General features: G+C 44.3%; 1 protein-coding gene across 4 annotated transcripts in view; it reads right to left on the bottom strand.

The window, feature by feature from the left end:
* The window catches only part of POLQ (DNA polymerase theta), a 40,037-nt gene extending 19,089 nt beyond the window's left edge, over positions 1–20,948 (bottom strand). For all 4 annotated transcript variants that reach the window (XR_014520543.1, XR_014520544.1, XM_083481614.1 and 1 more), the window contains exons 1-15: positions 20,127–20,948; positions 17,915–18,097; positions 17,080–17,210; positions 16,397–16,553; positions 15,217–15,325; positions 14,881–15,100; positions 14,022–14,163; positions 13,790–13,936; positions 12,636–12,848; positions 11,244–11,386; positions 8,264–8,462; positions 5,389–5,528; positions 4,659–4,852; positions 1,525–1,649; positions 578–821 (exon numbers count right to left, since the gene is read on the bottom strand). Coding sequence is in view for 2 of the 4 variants with exons in the window: in XM_083481614.1 (XP_083337740.1) it covers positions 578–821; positions 1,525–1,649; positions 4,659–4,852; positions 5,389–5,528; positions 8,264–8,462; positions 11,244–11,386; positions 12,636–12,848; positions 13,790–13,936; positions 14,022–14,163; positions 14,881–15,100; positions 15,217–15,325; positions 16,397–16,553; positions 17,080–17,210; positions 17,915–18,097; positions 20,127–20,229 (2,450 nt within the window). In the remaining 2 variants the exon portion in view is untranslated. The remainder of the gene's footprint in view (positions 1–577; positions 822–1,524; positions 1,650–4,658; positions 4,853–5,388; positions 5,529–8,263; positions 8,463–11,243; positions 11,387–12,635; positions 12,849–13,789; positions 13,937–14,021; positions 14,164–14,880; positions 15,101–15,216; positions 15,326–16,396; positions 16,554–17,079; positions 17,211–17,914; positions 18,098–20,126) is intronic.
* Positions 20,949–21,716: the final 768 nt, after the last annotated feature.

Genomic DNA, 21,716 nt, shown 5'->3' with positions numbered 1-21,716 from the left:
ATAATTTAGGGGAAATGTATATTGCTCTTCATATGTTTCCAGGGCAGTATAGAAAGGGGGAAAATTATTAACAAATATAAATTGACAGTGACACAGTAATGAAAGTACAGAAACAGCTGAAGTTAGAACTGAAAGAAGAAAAATAAATAAAACACAGGTGCCTTGGGGAGGGAATTATGCTACCAAAAAGGCCCTCTCTTCTGACACCACTTGCCTTACTCCAAGCAGGTGGGGAACCTGGAAGACAGCACACAGGCATGCTGACATGGGAACACACATTCCTTAAGAGTAGGATTGAAACACCACCATATTATGAGTCTTAAATAGAATCCTAAATATTACCTAGATAAAGCATGACAAACATTTATGTATGGTATTTTACACCAATAGCCATCTCAGACATATCACACTGGCACTGGGGAGCATAAGAAAGCTAAAATAAAATTATTGGAGTGTAACATACTAAACTCTAGTAAACCGACATCCAAGAGTGAGAATCAGATCCATTTCCCAAACTTATGCTAGCTAAAACTGTATCAAAGGGATAGCTCTCTGTCATACTAGAAATACTTTTAACCTTCTGAAAGGTGCTGCATTCCTGAAGGCATTTTCCACCTCGGCAATATTCCCTTTGGCGACATCAGCGACCGTGACAAAGCCAGCCTTATAGAGAGCTCTGGCACACTGTGCATTTAACAGAGATATCCGGACAAGATCACAGAGCTCTCTCTGGATTCCAAATGTGAGACGACTCTGAAACTGGGAGAGCAACTGTTCCATATTGTGCCACCCCAGACGGTTACAGAAAATGGTAATCATCCCTGAAATATATAAGAATTGTTACAAAATTCAGCATTTTAAAACTTTTTCTTTAAAAAAACATGTTGTTATCAAACAGTGTGTGTGTAAATGGTGCAAATGATCGCTTTCAAGAGATCATTTAAGATAGCTACCACAGGGGTGTCTTCATATGTTCACTCTGACAGTGCCAAATATTCCCTTATGAGATATATATATACAGTAATACCTCCGGTTGAAGTTGCTTCAGGTTGAGCACTTTCAGGTTGCGCTCCTCGGCGACCCGAAAGTAACGGAACGCATTACTTCCGGGTTTCGCCGCTTGCGCATGCACAGACAATCAAAATGACGTCACGCGCATGTGCGGAAGCGGCAAATCGCGACCGGCACATGTGCAGACACAGGTTGTGTTTGCTTCTGGATGCGAACGGGGCTCCGGAACGGAACCCATTCATATCCAGAGGTACCACTGTGTGTATATATATACACACACACACACACACACATGCGCGCGCGCACACACACACACACACACACTGTTATTGGCCAAATCTGCACACGTTGGAAGACTGAAATATATTGTATAAGATACAGCAAAGGTTACTGGATTTATTATCCTGCCATTCCTCCCAAAGGAGTCTCCTGCAAACACCAATTTGTATAATAATAATAATAATAATAATAATAATTTATTACTTATAAAATTATGTATCAGTATTGCCTCACCTGCATAAGTAGCAGCAGACTGTTGTAAAGACTGAAGTTGTCCACGATTGCTGCCGTATTTCTTAGCAACATCATTTATAGGAACCTCATTTATCAAGTCCAAGAGAGCCAGGCTTGTAAAAAATCTACATCAGTAAAAATTAAGATAAGTTGGTGTGCTGCAAAAGGGGCATGAATATTGCTTTATGGTAAGAACATAGAAACGAAAAAATTAGAAGCAGATGCAGTAATCGAGAAGGTTGCATCTCTACCGGTGTCAACATTTATGCCAAATTCATTTTCTGTCTGACTTTCTTCAACTTACCTTCCACTGGGAAGAAAATTGGCCGGGGGGGGGGGCAGGGGCTGGATGTGCAAGCTAGCTGAGAGTTTAAAACAGAAATGCACGTTTGGATGTGGATGTGCATCCCACTAAATCACGGATAGCATATGATGTACGTGAAGACACAGAGGCATAATAATTCCTTAAAGCAATGATATCAAAGATCATGGGGCAGGAAGGTGGAAGAGGCTTCATATATCCCTAAGCAGGTGGCAGAAACGAATCTGAGGAATAAACTCCCTACAATCTATCCAAACATCCTAACAGCAGGAGTTGAGTAAACACGTATGTGCCAAGCAGGACAATCTCTGTTGAACCTCTGTTAAGTGGGTTCTAGTCTTGCTTCAAGAGATGTGTGACTGATTTTCCCATTCCACCCCAAATGCCCTCCACCAACTGCAAGCATTCTTCACTTTCTTTTAACTTTAACAGTACTGTAGTACTGTACTGGTCTCTCAGCTGGAAGAAAGGCTACAGAAAGCTACACACAGAGGCCCGATTGCCACTTTATGACTAGAACAGCAGCAACAATCAGAAAAGACCATCTGTAATTGTCCATGTTGCAGTCTGGTCCAAACAAAAATTAGAAGGGGTTGCGGTACACCAACTTAAATGTGCCCTGCAGATTAACAAGTGTCCTGCAGAAATTGCAGCCAGCTAGATCCATATCTTGGATTGCAGTTATGTTAGGCCTGTAACAGTGAGTGTTGTCAAGGTGATGGTAGGATTTGGCAGGAATTCTGGAAACAGATGGTGCCTGGGGGGAATTGGCAAGGTAGCTAACATTCCTGCAGAAGAAGTTGGGGGCACAAGGAAAGGAAGCAAGGGAACACCAAGAGGGGTTTGCAATGGTAATTACTGCCTTGCAACTTATGATTGTCACAAACTCAGGCACATTTATGTTATATACAGTGGTACCTCAGGTTACATACGCTTCAGGTTACAGACTCTGCTGACTCAGAAATAGTACCTCGGGTTAAGAACTTTGCTTCAGGATGAGAACAGAAATCATGCTCCGGCGGCGCGGCAGCAGCGGGAAACCCCATTAGCTAAAGTGGTGCTTCAGGTTAAGAACAGTTTCAGGTTAAGAACGGACCTCCAGAACGAATTAAGTACTTAACCTGAGGTACCACTGTATATGGCAAACAGTCTGTGAGCACCTAGAAAGGAATGCTGTGATCACCAATAGTCAGCATGGATTTCTGAAAAATAAGTCATGTCAGACTAACCTGATCTCAGGGAGAAATGTAAAGTATTGCACTTGGGCAAAAAAAATGAGAGGCACAAATACAAGATAGGTGACACCTGGCTTGAGAGCAGTACATGTGAAAAGGATCTAGGAGTCTTGGTTGACCACAAACTTGACATGAGCCAACAGTGTGACGCGGCAGCTAAAAAAGCCAATGCAATTCTGGGCTGCATCAATAGGAGTATAGCATCTAGATCAAGGGAAGTAATAGTGCCACTGTATTCTGCTCTGGTCAGACCTCACCTGGAGTACTGTGTCCAGTTCTGGGCACCACAGTTCAAGAAGGACACTGACAAACTGGAACGTGTCCACAGGAGGGCAACCAAAATGGTCAAAGGCCTGGAAACGATGCCTTATGAGGAACGGCTAAGGGAGCTGGGCATGTTTAGCCTGGAGAAGAGGAGGTTAAGGGGTGATATGATAGCCATGTTCAAATATATAAAAGGATGTCACATGGAGGAGGGAGAAAGGTTGTTTTCTGCTGCTCCAGAGAAGCGGACACAGAGCAATGGATCCAAACTACAAGAAAGAAGATTCCACCTAAACATTAGGAAGAACTTCCTGACAGTAAGAGCTGTTTGACAGTGGAATTTGCTGCCAAGGAGTGTGGTGGAGTCTCCTACTTTGGAGGTCTTTAAGCAGAGGCTTGACAACCATATGTCGGGAATGCTCTGATGGTGTTTCCTGCTTGGCAGGGGGTTGGACTCGATGGCCCTTGTGGTCTCTTCCAACTCTATGATTCTATGATTCTATGGCAAAAGGACTACCATCTTAAGGCAGTTGGTGAAGCTAAGGAGCCCTGGGTCTACTTAAAGCCTGAATGAGAAACTGGGGGTGTCTGTGTATAATGCAATGTGTTCTACTGAAAAGAGGGTGCGAGTGAAAAAGTAATTCATAAAATTAGAGATGATCCTGCCATTGTGCTGCTGGTTGAGAGTGGTAAAAAGTAAGTGGAGCTAATTGAAAGTTCTGAAATAAGACAGCTGTTCCATGGGGAAGAGGCACATCCATGCAGGGCACTTGTCCAAGGTACAAGAAGATGGATTGTGTGTGCCTTACTAGCAGAAAGAGGAAACTCAAATGGCATACTGGGAAACCTAAGTTTCAGGCTGGGATGCCTTTGTATCACCCACAATTTTGAATTCCCTCTTAGATTATATGACCACACGCTGCTAAATGAAGATGCAAACCTGGCAAAGAACACAGACAGCATGAGGAGCACAGTAATTGCCTGCAAGCACTGGAAATTGCTTATTTGCAAGAGATTCTTCAAAACTGCTCCGTATCAGATGAATGTGTGTTGGGTATTATCAATCACAATGCCTGTTTCAAAAGTTATTACTCCCTTTATTTTGTACTACAGATAGGCTCCATGGAAATGTTTTAGAAGAAACTTGTTTCTAAACACACGCTACTTGCAAATCCAGTAACTTCAACATTATACTTAGAGCAGAAAACTGCTGAATGCCGGTTGCAAAGGTGGAGTATTTTGCAATAATGTCACCATCACTTTGTGATGTCATATACACCATAGTGTAACATTGTAAGTTGTTCAGCCATTACCTTTTGTGGATGGCCATTTGCCTACGCTGCCTCTCTGTTCTAGTAATTATTTTGCCCTTCACAGAGCAAGCCAAAAAGCTTTCTTCAATTCCAACCAGCTCTGCAACTCTTTTCATTGAGGCAGGCAACTTCTCCCACATGCAAAAGAATCGATACCAGTCTATTTTGGCCCAGTCTTCATAAACAGGGGTGACCTAAAAAAACAAGAACCAAAACAAGAAGAAACAGGTTTTGAATCCTACTTCCTTTACATACTATTTTCGCACCACCAAAAGAGGTGGGGAAAGCTTAACATGAATCAACAGTGTGATGTAGCACTGGAGCAATTGAGGGAGCTGGGTATCTTTAGCTTTGAATTGATAAAAAAGAGCGTATGGGATTAGCTTTAACCAAGCTGAAAAAGTATACCTGCAGTGGGGGAAAACTTTAAAAATTCAAAGCAGCAGTTTAATATGTTTGCAGGGCCAATCAGAGTAAGATTTATTATTTGATTATAGATGTTAACCCCAAAAATGTTAAGTTTTTACCTCTATCTTCAGTACATTTTATTTTATTGCTATGGCTAGTGGCTGATGCAAATATAATTTCTTCTGATTATGTTTAAGACATAACTTCATCTGCTGGGATAAGGCATAAATTATAAGCCACTGGTGTCAGGAAGGATTCCCCCTCCGCTGGAATATCAGACTGTATACCTCAAGTAGCTGAAAAAGTCTGAACAAAATCATACCAAATAAAGACTGTGCAGATCATTCTCTAAGACAAAGCTCTTCATTGCTCTCTGGAGATCAGCAAAAATTTCTAGTGCTGCTATGGGTGAGAAGGAAGAAAACAAGGTAGCAGAGCCAAGATGTGTTGGGCAATATATTTCTGCCAAGAGAAAAGATACATCTATTATTGTTATTATTATTATTAATTAAATTTGTATATTGCTCTTCGTCTGTAGATCTCAGGGTGGTTCACAGCATAAAAATACAAGATAAAACCACAAAATACATAATTAAAACAAGAACAAAAACAAAATATACCAATAACCCGCCCCCCACCCAACACATTTAAAAGGATTTAGGATGTTAGCCAACCAAAGGCCTGGTTGAAGGATAATGTTTTCGCCTGGCTAAAGGTGTAAAATAAGGACGTGGGTGGCACTGTGGTCTAAACCACTGAGCCTCTTGGGCTTGCTGATCCGAAGTTCGGCGGTTTGAATCCCTGCGACGGGGTGAGCTCCCGTTGCTCGATCCCAGCTTCTGCCAACCTAGCAGTTGGAAAGCATGCCCAAAAGTGCAAGTAGATAAATAGGTACCGCTCCAGCGGGAAGGTAAATGGTGTTTCCGTGCACTGCTGTGGTTTCGCCAGAAGCAGCTGAGTCATGTTGGCCACATGTCCCGGAAAACTGTCTGTGGACTAACACCAGCTCCCTCGGCCTGTAAAGTGAGATTAGTGCTGCAACCCCAGAGTCGTCTGCGACTGGACTTAACTATCAGGGGTCATTTGCCTTTTACTAAAGGTGCATAATGAAGGTGCCAGGGGGAACTCCCTGGGAAGAGCAAATGGGGAGCCACTGCAGGAAAGTACAAGTGTTTTACAGTTCATTTGCAAAATGCTTTGAGGCTCTGCTGCAACGAACTAACACAGCTAATCCTCAAGAATTTGTCTTTAATTATCCTGTTTCTTGAATTTTTTTAGTGGCTGGGGGGAGGGAATTCTCATATCTTTGCAGACTAGGAACCTGAGACGGTAGGATCAATGACAGATTCATTTCTGAACTGAGACGAATGTAAGAAGTATAATTTGATAGTATTACACATAGCCACATGAAGCTGCCTTACCCCAACCACATCTAAATCTCTAGTGTATATTCTTACTGGATCTCAGAATAAAGTCGGCGGCAAAGCCTTTGCTATTGCTGGCTAGCCTATTCTTTTAAAACGGATTCCAAGGACTGAACACTGTAAAATTAATAAATGAATCATATCCAGCAAACCAGATGAGGAAGTGGGAAGGAAAAAAGATAATCCCTGAGATTCAAATTAAACCTGACTAAATGCCCTTGGAGTTGTAATAGCTCCTTCTATGCAATTTTCTACGCAGCAAAAAAGAAAAGAAAACCTGAACTACGGTGTGCGGCCTGATGAGCTACAGAAAGGCCGCATAGTCTCTTGGCTCTGAGCTCCCCTGAATAAAAAAACAACAACAACCTTCCATGGGTTTTAAACGTCTCAAAACTGTCCCAGTTTTGTGAGTGGGCGCTGGGAAATGTTGCCTTGCACCCTAAACAGCAAAGAAGAAGCCCTAACAGATTATGTTAGACTAAGTAAAGGTAAAGGGACCCCTGACCATTAGGTCCAGTCGTGGCCGACTCTGGAGTTGCGGCGCTCATCTTGCTTTATTGGCCAAGGGAGCCGGCGTACAGCTTCCGGGTCATGTGGCCAGCATGACTAAGCCGCTTCTGGCGAACCAGAGCAGCGCACGGAAACGCCGTTTACCTTCCCGCCGGAGCGGTACCTATTTATCTACTTGCACTTTTTGGCATGCTTTTGAACTGATAGGTTGGCAGGAGCAGGGACTGAGCAATGGGCACTCACCCCGTCGCAGGGATTCGAACCGCCGACCTTCTGATCGGCAAGCCCTAGGCTCTGTGGTTTAACCCACAGCACCACCCGCGTCCCTTAGACTACTTGACACCAAAGGCCCTATTTGTATATTAAAATTTAGCCATGATTCTCTTAGCTTCTAATAATTTCAATTCCTTTCTCTTCTAGTTGCTTATAAACCCTGTTGAAGCCTCATTTACTATATTTTGTCAGTAATTTATCTCTCTCCTGCTCCGAAGTTTCTGTCCCTTGTCTCTTTTTTATCTCAGTTCCTTGATGCAAATCCCATGCATCACAGCTTTCATCACCTCCCACTTGATTGTTATCAAGTCCTCAGAAGCATCATATTCAGTGAAATAATTAGTTGAAATTTCTTTCAGTTTTTCTGCATCACTTGGCGGTGACTAAAGCAGAGAGTTAAAGCACCACATGGGTATGTGTTTTTCTTCCTAAAGCTTCCAATTCCACTGTGACTAGACCATGACCATTTATTCTAATGGCACCAATATCGGCCCCTTTGGAGATCAAAGTGACTTTACTGTCTTTGGGACTCTTTTCTGGTAGGTGGTAGACCTACTGCAGAGCAATAATTACAATCTTGGTTGATGTTGCAGCTACATGGTATCCAGGTGGTACCAAGTGCATGATTAAAATGCCTTGAATTTATGGAACAAGCTACTAAACAATTGACTTCCTTTGAGTCTTTACTCTTTGCTGCCCCCAGGGTCGGGACAAAGGGCACAGTTTCCAAATTGTAGCCTATTTTGTAAAACATCGATTGGGAAGATTTGTTAGGGCTTAAAAGGGCGTGGGAGGGTGACTGAGGCACAGAAATTAAAGAACAAGATTGAATCAATTTGTGGAAGAAGCTGAGCATAGAGACAGCATCAAAACAGGTTAGAGAAGCTATGCTCAAGGTTGCACATAAATGGTACAAATGTTTGCTGCTCCTAATCTGCATGTTTCATTTTTTGCTTTAACATGCAATCCAAATGCAAATGTGCATTTTACCTTTGCCTGTATCAGACACCGAAATCAGGATAAATTCATTCTTAAGCAGCCACTTCACACAAGCATCTATAGAACCATGGCAATTTCTCTCCTGCTCTGTCCCATTGTCCGGGAAGTCTTTCAGACTTGCACCAAAGAGTGTACAGGAAGCATAACTCTGGATGTCTTCTGGAGAGCTAGCTACTCCATTTACTATGATCTGTCAGAATAAGAATTTAATCAGCATATAGTACTTGCTAAAACAATACAGCAATTAAATCTGAAAGGAGAGCCTTTTAGACAGAAAGGACACACTGCGCTTCTAAAATTTCTCAGTGAGCATGTCAAGGGCACTCCGTCTCTCACAAGGATACCCCTGGGCACAGAGGTATTTGCGTAGGCATGTATAGATTTCCAGAATTTTGCAACTACATACCACTCCAGAATGAATAGTAACAGAAAAAGTGTCTTCAGCGCTTACATCATTCACTACAATAAGGATACAATAAAGATGCCTGGGCTCAGAGGGCTTTAAGAGAGGATCAGACATATATATATATATATGGAGGAAAGGTCAAGCAAACAAGTATTCGTCATTCTAGTTAACTAGAGATCCTGTGTTTAGGAGTAGTATACCTCTGAACACCAATTGCATGGTATAGCATTAGACTCTTAATCTCAGCATCTGGGTTTGAGCCCCACATCGGGGAAGAGTATCAGAGAAGAAACTCAGGCCAGGGAGCAGATGGTCTTCAGCTCCTAAAGTTGACCTGAGAATACTTTGCATCGCTTCTTTGTCTTGGTGGAGAGGCAGCATATAAATGCAGTAATAAAATTAAATTATGGCATAACCTTGCCATTTTTGATGCATGATGCTTTTCAGCAGTTTTATATATTTTGATCACGCTGCTTCAGAGTCTGAAGATATGCCACACTGTCACCCTTCGGTAAATGGATATACAGTGATACTGCTCCCAGGACACCCTTCCCTATCCTTCCCATACTTTGGATCTAGAGAGGATTTCATCCCACTGGTTCTCCTCCATTCCATCAGATTTATGTTATGCCCAATACAGGTTTAGCAGGGACGCAGGTGGTGCTGTGGTCTAAACCAGTGTTTCCCAAACTTTTTTGGGCAACGGCACACCTGTTTACTGAAAAAAATCTCGCGGCACACCACCATTAAAGCCCCGCCCCGTGACGTCAGCGTGCAGCGTCACGCCGGGAGGGACGCACGAAAGTGAAAGTTTTTTCCCTCCCCCTTGCCGGGGAACCTCCAAGCTTTGGGGGTGGGAGGAGGCAGCAGAGCGAGGGACTGAGGGACGGCGGCAACTGAGGCGGCGGCGGCTGTTGTGGTGGTGGCGGCGATAGCGGGCGGAGGCGGGGCTTGAGGAGCCGTCGCCGGGAGTTGCTGCTGCTGTTGTTGCTGCTGCTGCCCGGACATGCCGGCCTCCTCCTCCTCCGCTGTCTCGCGCTCCTCCCTTTTGCACGCGCTGCCCCACCGCTCGGCACCACCACCGCGGAGCCGCCCCCGGCTCGACGCGGATCCTCGCCGCCGCCGCCTCTCACCGCCCGACTCGCCCGCCTCCCTCCCACGGCACACCAGCCAATGTCTCACGGCACAGTAGTGTGCCGCGGAACACCGGTTGGGAAACACTGGTCTAAACCACAGAGCCTAGGGCTTGCTGATCAGAAGGTCGCGGTTCGAATCCCCGTGACAGGATGAGCTCCCGTTGCTTGGTCCCAGCTCCTGCCAACCTAGCAGTTCAAAAGCACGTCAAAGTGCATGTAGATAAATAGGTACCGCTCCAGCAGGAAGGTAAATGGCGTTTCTGTGCGCTGCTCTGGTTCGCCAGAAGCGGCTTAGTCATGATGGCCACATGACCCAGAAGCTGTACACCGGCTCCCTCGGCCAATAAGGCAAGATGAGCGCCACAACCCCAGAGTTGTCTGCAACTGGACCTAACCATCAGGGGTCCCTTTACCTTTTAATATAGGTTTTCCTTTAAAATCAAGTATTCCAATTCACTCATCTTTGCTCAGAGGCTTCTAAAATTATCATATAAACACCTAAACACGTTGCTCCTTTCCAAATGTTTCTGTCTGACATGTGCATTTCCCCATACAGCCATTTGGCTCCTTCGACTGGTTATCATGTCCGTTCCCTATTTCTTCCACCCCAACCCCATTTGGGCAGTCAAAATCATTTTCATCCTCACCTCCAAAATTAATGCTCCTCAGTTACTGCCGACTTAACTGCTCCTCACCCTCCAAATGAGTTTAAAAGCTGCATCCGCCACCTTTTTGATGCTGAGCAACCGCAGCCTGGTTTCATTCTGGTTTAAGGGTAGCCGTCCCCTATTGTAGAGGGACAGCTTGTCCCCAAACACTTCCCAGTGAAAACTATGTTTCTTCAAGTCAGTTGACCCAGGGGTGAATTCTGCCCCCAGCTCTGACAACCTTCTCATGGGCAGGCAAATACAACATGCCGAATTGTAAATATGTTGTGATTAGTTTTACCTGCTTGTTTCCTAGAAGTTTTGCCTGCTTTTTTACTTTGTATTTTATGCTTAATTATATTTTACTGAATTTGCATTATTGCTATTGCTATCTTAAGCCTAATTCAGTGGAAAGGCAGGATATAAACTTGACAGATAAACAAAGGAAATAAACCTCTGTTCACCCAATTATATGCTGCCATGTATGCTTGATTGAAGCAACACAGCCCCCAGCCTACTTTGAGTGTGAAGGATCACAGAAATTAGATCTAAGAGTGAAGGACTCACAGGATCCATTTCCTTAAATACACCTGGCAGCTCCTTCACCTAGCTGCATAGGTGGAGCAGGCTGAACTTAATGTTGAATTGGATATTAAAAAATGAAGTATTTCTACAGATGCATTCACCCCTCAAACGACTACAACCCAAAAGCCTGCAGGTAATAAATATTGATATATGCCTTGGGAGCAAAGTTTTATTGCCTTAGCATGAGCGTTACATACCTCCAGGATTGCCCGTATCATACTTGAAGTAATGTCTTCTCCCTCTTGGCTCAGCAAGCAGCTCCGCACTGGCTTGAGACAGCCCTGGAGCAGAGCAATGCCTTTGGATTTCTCTGTGGTCTTGCACACCAGAATGCTCTCGCCTACCAAAACACACCAATTTCAACCAAGAGAGGGAAAATGCATTATTTAATAACCAGTGCATACAAGAGTCATTTTAATTAATAAGCAGTTTCATTAGTAATCAAATCAATGTTCGTTAGAACCAAGAACAGGTAGGTCAAGTGGCTCAAGAACATTTAAACTGAAAGCAGGGATCGCCAGGGTTAGGAACAAAGGTACATATTTTGTTCTTCTGCGCTGACTATAGCCTGCTTACTTTCTTCTTACAGAAAAATCATTCACTATAGAGGGCACACATCAGTGATTCAAATGGCAAAGCAGATGGGGGAATGGCAAAATCTTTGCAGATATATCACTAGGGACCATTGGCTGGGTACAATCTGTCCCCTTTCCTATAAGCAAGAACAGAGCACACATTGATTCTGACTGGATCTTGAGTTCCTCTTCCTCTGCATACAGCTGTGCACAAGATCAGGGCTTGGAGGCTGGGCAAATATTGTCAGCTATTCAACCAACTGACCAACTATCATTTCACCAAACCCAAACATTCTCAAGCACGCCACGAACTGAACAACCAAAGTGTCAGTTTCTCTCTTTTATTGCATCGTATCATCTGACAGCAGTGGCAGGTAGAGGGGCCAGGCCTCTTCCTCCCAACCTTTACGGGTATCTGGGTCACACACAGACACACCCTCGTTTTTTGGTGCCTTTTTCTGTGCTTAACACTTATAGAGCACATATTTTCCCCCCTAAGAACTGTACACATATTAAAAGATAAGAAGGGAGAGAAAAGGGAAACAAGCACTGAAAGCAAGCAGCTGCTTCTTCACTGGCCAATGGATGGGGTCAGGTTGGCCTTCACTCTGCCATTTAGCATGAATTAGCATTAACCATGCTAATTACAATGTTAGGAATGTTCTACACTGTAGATCTTCTCTGATGAAAACTGCATTTTAGATCAAAACATGCAATTAACCTCTATGGCTTGCACCTATTTATTTTCTTTGAACCTGGATTGCATGGGGACTGCCTCTTCTTAATATGGAACTACCGTATGTTACACCTGTTCTCTCACTCATTTTCCTAGCTTTTTGGCCTACTATATGGAAAACTGCCCACTCTAAAACCTATAGCAACTTTCTGGTCCACTTTCTGGATGCCCCTAATCAAGTGGGCATTAGCCCAAGAAAGCCTAGGCCACAATAATTTTGCTGGTCTTTAAACAGTCAAGGAACTATTGTTAGTCACAGCTAGAACAACTGCACTTACCTATGGTGTCTACTCCCTTCCTCCCAGCTCTCCCAGCCATCTGTTTGTATGTCAAGACATCCAATGATCTGCCTCCAAACACAGGAGTTCGGATGATTACCCGGCGCGCAGGCAGATTCACCCCAGAAGAAAGTGTAGAGGTTGCTACTAGGACTCGAAGCACTCCTTGACGAAAAGCGGTTTCAATGATGTCTCGTTCATCAAATGTAAGACCTAAGATTAATATACACTATTAAATACTGACATATTAACCAATGGTGGCAGATAGTTATTGAGGCAATTTAATCTTGGGAAATCAAGATTTTGGAATAAAGTTCAAATCCAAATATTGTTTTATAGCATTAAAGTAATTCCACTTGTATACATATACAGTCATACCTCGGGTTGAAGTTGCTTCAGGTTGAGCGCTTTCAGGTTTGCCTATATCCTTCTTAAATTGTGGTGCCCAGACCTGGACACAGTACACCTGGTGTGTTTCTGACCAAGGCTGAATAGAGTAGGACTCTATTACTTCCCTTGATCTGGACACTATACTTCTGTTGATGTAGCCTAGAATAACATTAGACCTTTTTGCTGATGAATCACACTGTTGACTCATGTTAAGCTTGTGGTCTACTAAGACCCACAGATCCTTTTCACATGTACTACTTGCAAGCCCCCCATCTTATATTTGTGCAGTTGGTTCTTCCTGCCTAAGTGTAGAACCTTACATGTTCTCTGTTGAAATTCATTTTGTTATTTTTGGCCCAGTTCTCCAATCATCTTAAGATCATCTTGAATCCCGATTCTGTCTCTTACAGTATTAGCTACCCCTCCCAGTTTGGTGTCATCTGCAAATTTGATAAGCATCCCCTCAATTCCTTCAGCCGAGTCATTTAGAAAGATGTTGAATAACAGTGGACCCAGGACAGAATCCTGTGGCACTCCACTTGTCCCTTTTTTCCAGGATGATGAGGAATCATTAGTAACCACTCTTTGGGTAGTGCTCTGTAGTGTTTGATTCATAATGGCTATTTCACTTAAAGCTACAGACATGAAGCATGGACATGCATGTGCCTACCAGTCAGAAAAGTCATGGGAGGCCACACACTTACACACTCAGACTGATGTAGACAGATAAAATAATACCAGATGAACACACCCCAAAGGCATACCTGCATGGTGAAAAGCTACACCCCATTTTATAGTCCTCTGAAGCACGGAGTCCAAACCAGAAGGCGAATGCTTTAGCTGACCTATCAACTCCTCTATCCCTTCTGTGTCCAGGGCTACTGGTGAAAGGGTGGACATCTTTTGAAGGTCTTTACATAGGAGGGAAAGCATATTGTCATGTTGTGTGTACTCTTCAAGCCCCAGCCCTTCCTCAGCCCCTTAATTTTGACTTACACTTGTGCTGGAGATTGTAGAATTCCCGGGCAATGATGTCTGACAATTTCTCACACCAGTTCTTAGATGGGCAAAAAATAAGGACAGAATGGCCATTCTGAACAGTCTCATAACACAGAGTCACCACATGGTCCTCATCATTCTAAATAGAAACATTTTTTTAACAAGCAAATTTCATATATCACTATGGAGGTAATGCACTTGAAGCCTTTTCCCAATTCCTTCTTCAATTCAGAAACTCAAAAGCTCAGCTCTATATGGCCAGGATTGAAAATTATGTCCTGTTCTAAACAAGTACCCAAGTCAACCATCATGAGGTGTGATGGGGGGGGGGGGACTTTGGGGCAAGATTCACCTAACCAGGGCCATCAGAAGTCCCACTTAAGAATTTGTGCTTGCACAGCAAGGCTTCCCCCCTTGTCTTCAGCCTACCCCCTTGAAATTGGCTCTGGGAGAGGTCAGAAGAACCCCCAGAACAGCACATGAAGGGGAGGAGAGGGGAGACTGGCAAGCTGTTTCTGTCTGGCAAGCTGAAGAGCATGATGTTACATTCCACCATTTTTGTTTGCTTGCCCTGCAACTGTGCAACACAGGTCTGTTATAATCCTAAACATGCCTACTGTGAGGTAAGGTGAACTGAACACATGCTTTTGGATTGTACCATTAGACAGAAGTCCAGAACTTGATAATTATTGGTCAAAACCTGGAGATAGGAAAAGATTGCCCATCTACCTACCATGTGATACAACATGCTTTGACACATTACACACCTATTATACACTTAAGGGTTTCATTTTAAATTTTGGCAGCCAAGCAGCATTAAATTAAGTAAGACATATCCTTAGCAATATCTAGTTACCTTTATATGCAGCACAGACTGGATTTCTCTCACAACTTTAATGGAGGAGTCATAAATTTGGCTGCCAATTTTCACTTGCTCTACAAGGGGCACTGGTCGGAAATCTGTGTGGTATAGCTTTGCATTTAGCCAGGAGGCCAGAAGACCCAAGTTAGGAAGGGTAGCGCTCATGCCTACAATTTGTATTCCATTTGAGAGTGGTCCAGGCATGTTTGATTGTCTACAAGAAAAAAGAAAAGAAAGCCGAATTCTTAACAGTTATTCCATTGGAAAATCGTCTCACAGGAAACTAGATTTTTGAGATCTTAAAAAACAAAGACTTTCTAGTCTACTCACTTGTTCTTCATTTTTCTGGTCAAAAACTGAACCTTTGTCAGCAGGAGTTCTAGCAGATACCCTCTCTGAGGATCCCCCAGCATGTGCAGCTCATCTACAACTACTATTCCTATGGAACAGAAAGGGAGAGGCTACAGATATCAATTTACCTATTGTTATTTTAAATTTCTATACCACCCTTCACCAAAGCACATTCTAGGCTGCTGCAGAACATAACAAAAGAAAAAAGCAATAAGATACTTTATTGCATTTTTTAAACTTGAATAAATTTGAATAAAGTGCAAATCCCAGTACTATTGAATTTTAGGAAGCATTTAAAAGGGCAGTTAGCTGAGCTGTTTTCATACTGTAGAGAAACAGAGTCTATTCCTAATAAATGGATGGATGCAAATATCATAACGACACTTAGAAAGGATGCCATCCAGCCAAATAGTTAAATGAACCCTCTAAATTTTAAGCTCCCATACTATTTTATTGATTTATAAAAGCATTTAAGAGTCGCTTTTACTCCAACAAAGGGCACCCAAGGTGACTCAGAAACCTTAAAACTAGCACAAATATCAAATTTAATTATGAGTTCTTCCTTTAAAAAAATTATTTACTTTCAAAACAGTTCAGACATGTTTCTTTAAAAATGCTGGTTTAGATATAAACATCAGGAAATTTACTAACAATAGCACTCTGACTTAAGATTGCTATTGAATGAACTGACAAATATCTGTAGATATACCTACAATTTTTCAAATCAAGCCAGTGGAATGCAGACCAAGATGCTATAGAAATTATATACCGTATTTCCCCATGTATAAGACAATGTTTCTTGCTTTAAAATTTTAGTCAAAAATTGGGGGCCGTCTTATACACGAATGGTTAATGCCAGGGGTTCAAGTTTGAGTTTGGGCTGTTGTGGGAGGCCTGGGCTCAGGTTCGAACTCTAGTGTGGGCAGCCTGGGTTTGGGTTCAGGTTCGGGGTCTGGCGGTTCGGGATCAGGGTCTGGCTCTGGCCCGATTTCTTAATTTTATGTTTTAAAAAATAGGGATTGTCTTATACATGGGAGCGTCTTATGCACAGAAAATATATACGGTATATATTGTGCAAAAAGAAGGAGACTGATATGTCCAACTGGGAGACCACTTTTTTCACTGTTTCTTGATAATGACAAAGGCTGTTACAGCTTACCCAGTGAGTCCAGTATTTTCTCCTCTATGAGTCTGTTGATCAGACCATTAGCTCTCTCAATAGTGCAGACAGCAACATCCAGGGCAGAGAAACGGACAGCAGGGGAAATACTCCCTATGTAGCCCTCCACTTGCACACCTACGTCTTGGAACACTGCCTATTTGCCAAAGAGACAATGTACATATTTTCACATGTTTAGAATTTTGGCGTGCGCTGTGTAAAGCAGTCAACCCCACATTGTATTTTGAAACCAACTCATCACTAGACAATCCCTCACCTAGGACAGGTATCTGATTGACCACTGTGAGAACAGGACACTTGACTAGGTGGGCCATTTAGCTGATCCTCCAGGCTCTTTTTATATTCAAGCCTGATGAAAAATGAGACCTCGGGGTCATAGTGGCTAGCTCAAGGAAGAAAGCCCTGTGTGCAGCAGCTGCGAAAAAGGCAAATCCCATACTTGGAATCACTGGGAAAGGGACTGAAAATAAAACTGTCAATGTCATAATACCTTTACACAAATCTATGATGCAACCTCGTTTGGAATGCTGTGCACAGTTCTGGCTACCTCCACTCAAATAAGATGACCATTCTTCCCCAAAATTCTGTCAAAAATGTGCCTGCTTTTCTTTTCAGCATATGACTTCTGATCTAATACCCTACTTTAAATATCTTCTACTTACTTGCAGGTAATATTTCTTTTCTTTGGCCACAGAGATAAAGGGTAAAATGAACAAAGCTTTTTTGCGAGATTCCAGCACTCTCTTCAGTATAAGTAATTCAGCAACTAGAGTTTTCCCTGCACTTGTAGGAGCTGAAAGTCATTGAAAGGAAGACATTCAACATCTAGAAACAAATTCCAACCTGGAATCACAGGGAAGATCCCCACCTTCCTTCCCAATTAAACTTGGAGCTTGAAAAAGAAACAAGGCATTGCTCATAACCTCACACGGAGGTGGAGCAGAAAGTCAAGGACAAGACAAGAGCAGGCGAGCACAAGTTGGGCTGGCTGTAAAGGGCAGGCAAAGTTTGTGGATCGCTGATCCTGTCCTACAGAACTGTGCACTACTGAAAATTCCTTACATATTTTATGTTTAGTGCTACCACAAGAGCACTTAGCATGGATATGCTTTTATTACTACTAGGACATGTACAAGTCACATTCTTTCTCTTTTTAGCTATCAAATGAGAAACAATGATGACAGCTTCAGAAAAATGTTCTCAAGTAGCATCAAAAGGTACCAAGAGAAAGAAGCAATGGCAATTCACCCTTTAAAAATATGCAGCTAGCAGTTATTAGAATCAGTTTTTAGATCTAATCAAAATACACATAAGGCAAATCAGAAATTCTTTGGTATTTACGTATTAAGGAGAGTCCTCTGTTAAACTCACAAGTTAATCGCACTGTCAAAATGGAAAGAGGTATTTACTCACCACAGACACAGTCAAACAGGGAAATTCTACATCAGCTACTTGCAGCACTGAGATTTGCTGAATGAACATCAACTACTAGCATACCTGAGTAAACCAAGTTTTCCCCCTCCAGAACTTGTCCAACCATCAGGCACTCGGCTTGCCACTGGAACATACGAACCACTCCCAAAGCATGGTATTTATCCAGGACCGCTTGGGGGAGCCCCCAGTTTGCTAGCAGCAGTTTGTCAGCTTGCTCATCAGGAACACCCACATGCTGACCTTGTCCTGGGGTGAAAATCCAGCATCAGATTAGGATTTTTTTCCTCAGGGTGGAGGTCTGGACATTTACATGGTTCACACATATCAAAGAGTCTTGTGGAAGCAGCTTAGTTGTGACATAAACTGTCTTGCAATTTGTTAGATGTGCAGTGTTATCCTTAGTTCTCAGACGAATGTGCAAACACACAACTACAGTACAGTGGTACCTCGGGTTAAGTACTTAATTCGTTCCAGAGGTCTGTTCTCAACCTGAAACTTTTCTTAACCTGAAGCACCACTTTAGCTAATGGGGCCTCCTGCTGCCGTTGCGTCGCCGTTGCATGATTTCTGTTCTCATCCTGAAGCAAAGTTCTGAACCCGAGGTAATATTTCTGGGTTAGCAGAGTCTGTAACCTGAAGCGTATGTAACCCGAGGTACCACTGTACAGAGAAACAGTGTAATAAATGAGCCCAACAGCCCTTGATGATAATATATACCTGTGATATTTCTATGAACACCCAAATGTGTACATGAGAGATATGATAAAAAGGGTAAAGGGACCCCTGACCATTAGGTCCAGTCGTGGCCGACTCCGGGGTTGTGGCGCTCATCTCGCTTTACTGGCTGAGGGAGCCGGCATACAGCTTCCGGGTCATGTGGCCAGCATGACTAAGTCGCTTCTGGCGAACCAGAGCAGCTCACGGAAACGGCGTTTACCTTCCCGCCGGAGTGGTACCTATTTATCTACTTGCACTTTGACATGCTTTCGAACTGCTAGGTTGGCAGGAGCATGGACCGAGCAACGGGAGCCCACCCCATCATGGGGATAGCCATCTTCAAATATCTAAAGGGCTGTCATATGGAAGATGGAGCAAGCTTTTTTTCCCCTGTTCCAGAGGGTAAGACCTGAAGCAATGGATTCAAATTGTAAGAAAGGAGATTTCAACTAAACATGGGGAAGAACTTCAGGGAGCTGTTTCACAGTGGAAAGGACTCCGGGCTCATCCAGACTTCCTTTTGTGTAGTGTTTCATTTCTAGGCACAGGCCCATTCTTGAAAGCTTTATGTCCAAGCACTCCCCCCCCCCCAGCGCTTTCCTCACGGAAACCCACTCTTTACTGCGGAAAACGCGAATTGCCATTTGTTCCAATTCAGCATTAAAGAACAGGCTCCCCCGGGAAAGCGGCAGGCCAAAAACCCCCCCAAAAAACCAGTGCTTGGACACGGACTGGGAAAGTGTGGGGCCAGGGGTGGAAATTGATTATCCGTAATAGGGTGCCATGAGCAAGGCCAAAATTTGACACCCCCAATTGGATCTTTTCCATGGTGTGCCCCCTCGATTCAGCGCCCTGGGTGAGAAAGCTAGCTGCTCCCCCCCCCCAAACAAAAATCTGACGCAATTAAGGGGGAGGATTTGCTGAAATAAAAATTTGGGAACTGGGATACAGAAAGGGGAGGTATGGGGAAGTCGGTGAAGTAAGATTTAAGAAAAGGAGGATTCGAAATCATACATGTTTGTTTTTGTGTGTGTATGTTTGTTTTGTGTATTGTGTGTGTTCTTATAATTTGTGAAAATCCAATAAACATTTATTTTAAAAAAATCTGACGCTGGGTAGGGTAAAAAAGAGTGTGGCCAGGTGGGGGGCTCTCCTTCCTTGGAGGTTTTGAAGCAGAGCTTGGGTGGCCACCTTGCCAGGGCTTCTTGAGTCGCCATTCCTGCCCTGCAGCGGGTTGGGCTGGATGACCCTTTGGGGTCCCTCTCAACTGCCACAGCTCAAGAACACTATGGCTTGGGGAACCGCTCGGCGTTCATTTAAGGTGTGGGGTTAGGGAAGAAACCCCACAGCAATGGTTAAATCCAAGGGGAAGGCGAGGGTAGCTGCCCCCCTAAATAAATAAAAATACATAGGAAACGGAGGTTCTGCCCCGCCTAACAAAAGGCCTACCCCCCCACCAAAAAAAAATCCTGGCTACGCTCAGGGTGAAATATCGCCCCCTCAAATAATGGCAGCTGAGTCGCCAAGGCGGCGCCCAGGAGCCACTTCCAAGCTTTACCTGGAGGGGAGAGATTGGGGCAGCCCAGGCCGGGCGGGGGGCTCAGCACGACGCCGCTCAGAGCCGCTCGGCGGGGCGAAGGGGAAGACGAGGACGCCGCCATCTTCCCGCCCCCCCGCACCGGCTTCGGCTAAGCCAGCAACGCCGCCATTTTCCCGCGCGGGGATTCAAAGGGGCCGGAAGGGGCCGCGGCTGCTCCGCCTCGCTTCCCTTCAGCCTGACACATGGCGGCCAAATTCCTGTCAGGAAGTGGCGGGAAACCTCGGCCTTTGGCCTCACGGGCAACGTTTGCGTCTCCCTAAGCAACTCCCAAAGAAAATTCCTGTCAGGAAGTGGCGGGAAACCTCGGCGTTTGGCCTCACGGGCCACGGGCCGCCCCGACTGCAGGCGCTTGGGCCGCTTCCTCTTCCTTGCCTCGCGGGCTAAGCCCATTTCACGGAACCGCCGACCCAGAAAGTCACCCAGTCCCAGCGCTACGCCCGCTTTTTCCTCACACTCGGGGCCCCAGATGATGTTGGACTACAACTCCCGTCATCCCCCGCCGCTAGCCCCGGTAGCTAGGCATGATGGGAGTTGTAGTCCAACACCATCTGGGGACCCAGGTGTGAGGAAAAAGCGGGCGTTGAGAGAAGACTCTCTGGGTCCGGGAAATGGGCTTCGCCCACGAGGCCTAGAATGCGAAGCAGCACAAACGGGGTATAAATAAGAAATAATTATTATTTTAGTCCAACATCGTATGTTGGGAAACCGGCCGGAGGATGAAGGGATCGGGTGCAAACAGCATTTGAAAGTGCTGCCAGTTTGCATGCCTTGGCTGGGGAGGGCGGGGTATAAATAAAAATTATTATTATTATTATTAATTCTTTGTGCAAATGGGCGCTGGCTTTGGCCTGGGAGGGAATCTTAGGAGCCGCCAGCAGTACAGTATAATGAAAGGTTAGGCTTTCTCTGCCATCTGAGATTTGATGGGCTTTTGCTGTCTCAAGCTGCAGATCCAAACCAGCTTCAGATGCGCCTCTGTCATCATGGGTGCAGGATGGAGTCTGGACTGCCTAACACAACTATGTCTCCTCCAGCACGCTTAAGCCTAATGCTGACCATCAACAAAAGAGGCTTAAAGACTGTCTCAAACAGCAGCAATTGGGAAACACTGGCCGGCGAGTGCTCCAGTTGGAGAACAGCCTTGACCAAAGGTGTCATGGGCTTGGAAAGACACTCGAACTCAGGACACAAGAGGAAGGCACACTTGGCAAATCCAAAATACACTGCAGTGTATCTGAAGAAGTGTGCATGCACACGAAAGCTCATACCAAGAACTAACTTAGTTGGTCTTTAAGGTGCTACTGGAAGGAATTTTTTTATTTTGACTATGGCAGACCAACACGGCTACCTATCTGTAATTGGCAAATCCACACCGTGATAAATTCTTGCCCGGGAACCAATGTCCCCACTGTGGAAGGACGTGTGAATCCAGAATTGCCCCCCCCCCAGTCACTTACAGACTCACTGTTAACACCGTGTTTATTGGAAGACAATCTTGCTCGGCTACGAGGGATCGCCAGAGAGACACAAACACACAACTTGGAATAC

This window comes from Podarcis liolepis (genome assembly GCF_965112155.1).
Source record: "Podarcis liolepis genome assembly, chromosome: 17".
Taxonomy (NCBI): Eukaryota; Metazoa; Chordata; class Lepidosauria; order Squamata; family Lacertidae; genus Podarcis; species Podarcis liolepis.
Note: the sequence above shows the minus strand (reverse complement) of the source record. Positions and strands in the feature narration are given on the sequence as shown.